Source organism: Condylura cristata, unplaced genomic scaffold (genome assembly GCF_000260355.1).
Source record: "Condylura cristata isolate star-nosed mole 26May11 unplaced genomic scaffold, ConCri1.0 scaffold00022, whole genome shotgun sequence".
NCBI classification, from domain to species: Eukaryota; Metazoa; Chordata; class Mammalia; order Eulipotyphla; family Talpidae; genus Condylura; species Condylura cristata.
In genome coordinates, this window is record NW_004567123.1 from 28,375,484 (window position 1) to 28,376,997 (window position 1,514).

The window sequence follows — 1,514 nt, forward strand, 5'->3', positions numbered from 1 at the left end:
TTTCCTTTTGATGATTCTGCTGAAATAGAAAAAGCACCAAGTGACGATGGAGCTGACAGAGACGGGCCATCGGGGCCTGGTTCAGGGCTCCATCTCGCTGTCAAACTCTGAGCTCAGCATTTAGTTTATCCTAACACCCACTGGTACAACACACTGGGACCCTAATGGTGGAGACTGAAATGACCACAGTGATGAGGCCGTATCAGAAACAGGGCTTTTAAAGCACTTTTCGTTTCACTCTGCCACTTCACAGTGAAGGAGCAGGACGCAAGCCGCCTTTCCAGGCCCCTGCACACGGAGGCAGCACCAGAGGGCAGCTCTGAGTGATCCTATAGACATGTTTGCCTGCGGCCTGGAGGCCGAGCGATCGTGTGCACATATGGGGTGCAACAGGGGACCCCAAAGCTACACAGATAAGTAAACAAATGACAGATTAATCAAATTGGAGTGGACAGGACAGCGAGACAGAGACTTTACTGGGGGATCAGCGGGGATTCCCACTCTCTCACCTGACCTCACAGGTCTGAGAACAGGGCAGGTGGGGGCAGAGGGCCCCACCCTCCTTACCAGTCACCGGGGCAACGCAGAGTTTGCCGCACATGCCCTTGCAGCACTTGAGGTTGTCCACGCACTGGCCATCGTTCTCACAGTGGTTGGGGGGGTTCAGCATCATGCACTCGCCATGCACAGCCGGGCACTGGCCAGGCTTCGTCACTATGAGAGTGGAGCACGGGTCAGCGCCTGCACCTTCCCCAGGCCCTGCCTCCTGAGCCAGACCACCTGGCTGTGGACACAACCAGGTGGGTCACGTCCTGTCTGGGCAGTGTGACCACCTGCCCACAAGGCTGTGTCCTCTGCTTCTCGCTTTTCTCAGCTCTGTGATCACTCACCTGGGTTTGAGAGGGTTACAGGGTCCAGGCATTTGATTCCGCACGTATCTTGGCAACATTTCTGATTATTTGGGCACTGCCAGTCACTCTGGCACTCAGGTGCCTCATATCGGAAGCACCGGGCTTGTGGTCTATATGGGCAGCCGCCAGCCTTCTGAGCTACTGAGGAGAGAACAGAGGGCTGCGCTGGGGCCGGCGGACTCAGGCCGTCCTGACATCTGAGCAAAGCCTCCTCCTGGAGAGACCTGCACGGGGACTGTCCAGGGGCCAAGGGGAGAGGTCTGCTGGACCCCCGCCCCCCGAGAAAGACGGGCTAGATGAGCCACACACACTGACCCCTCTCACGGAGCCTGAATTCGCCAGGTGCTCAGCCAAGGGTCCTGCCCCAGGGGGAGCCAGGCTGCCCCACGGCAGAAAGACAAGTAGGAGCAGTGGGGAAGGAGAGAAAAATATGGAACCAACTTAACAGAGCCCAAAGGTGAAAACAGAGAAGGCAAGTAGAAAGCAGAAAAGGCACAGAGGATGTGAAACCGGTTCAGGACGCCCGAGTCACAGCATTTCCTCAAGCTCAGAACCTACCAGACCCTGGATCCAGGTGGCAGGGCCCTCCTCAGGCAGGTCTCT

At 57.2% G+C, this 1,514-nt stretch overlaps 1 protein-coding gene across 1 annotated transcript in view; it reads right to left on the bottom strand.

Annotated features, from left to right (window-relative positions):
- The window catches only part of SLPI (secretory leukocyte peptidase inhibitor), a 5,409-nt gene that overhangs the window by 2,389 nt on the left and 1,506 nt on the right, over positions 1-1,514 (bottom strand). Inside the window, exons 2-4 of the mRNA XM_012728126.1 lie at positions 891-1,135; positions 568-714; positions 6-19 (exon numbers count right to left, since the gene is read on the bottom strand). Coding sequence (XP_012583580.1) covers positions 6-19; positions 568-714; positions 891-1,135 — 406 coding nt within the window. The remainder of the gene's footprint in view (positions 1-5; positions 20-567; positions 715-890; positions 1,136-1,514) is intronic.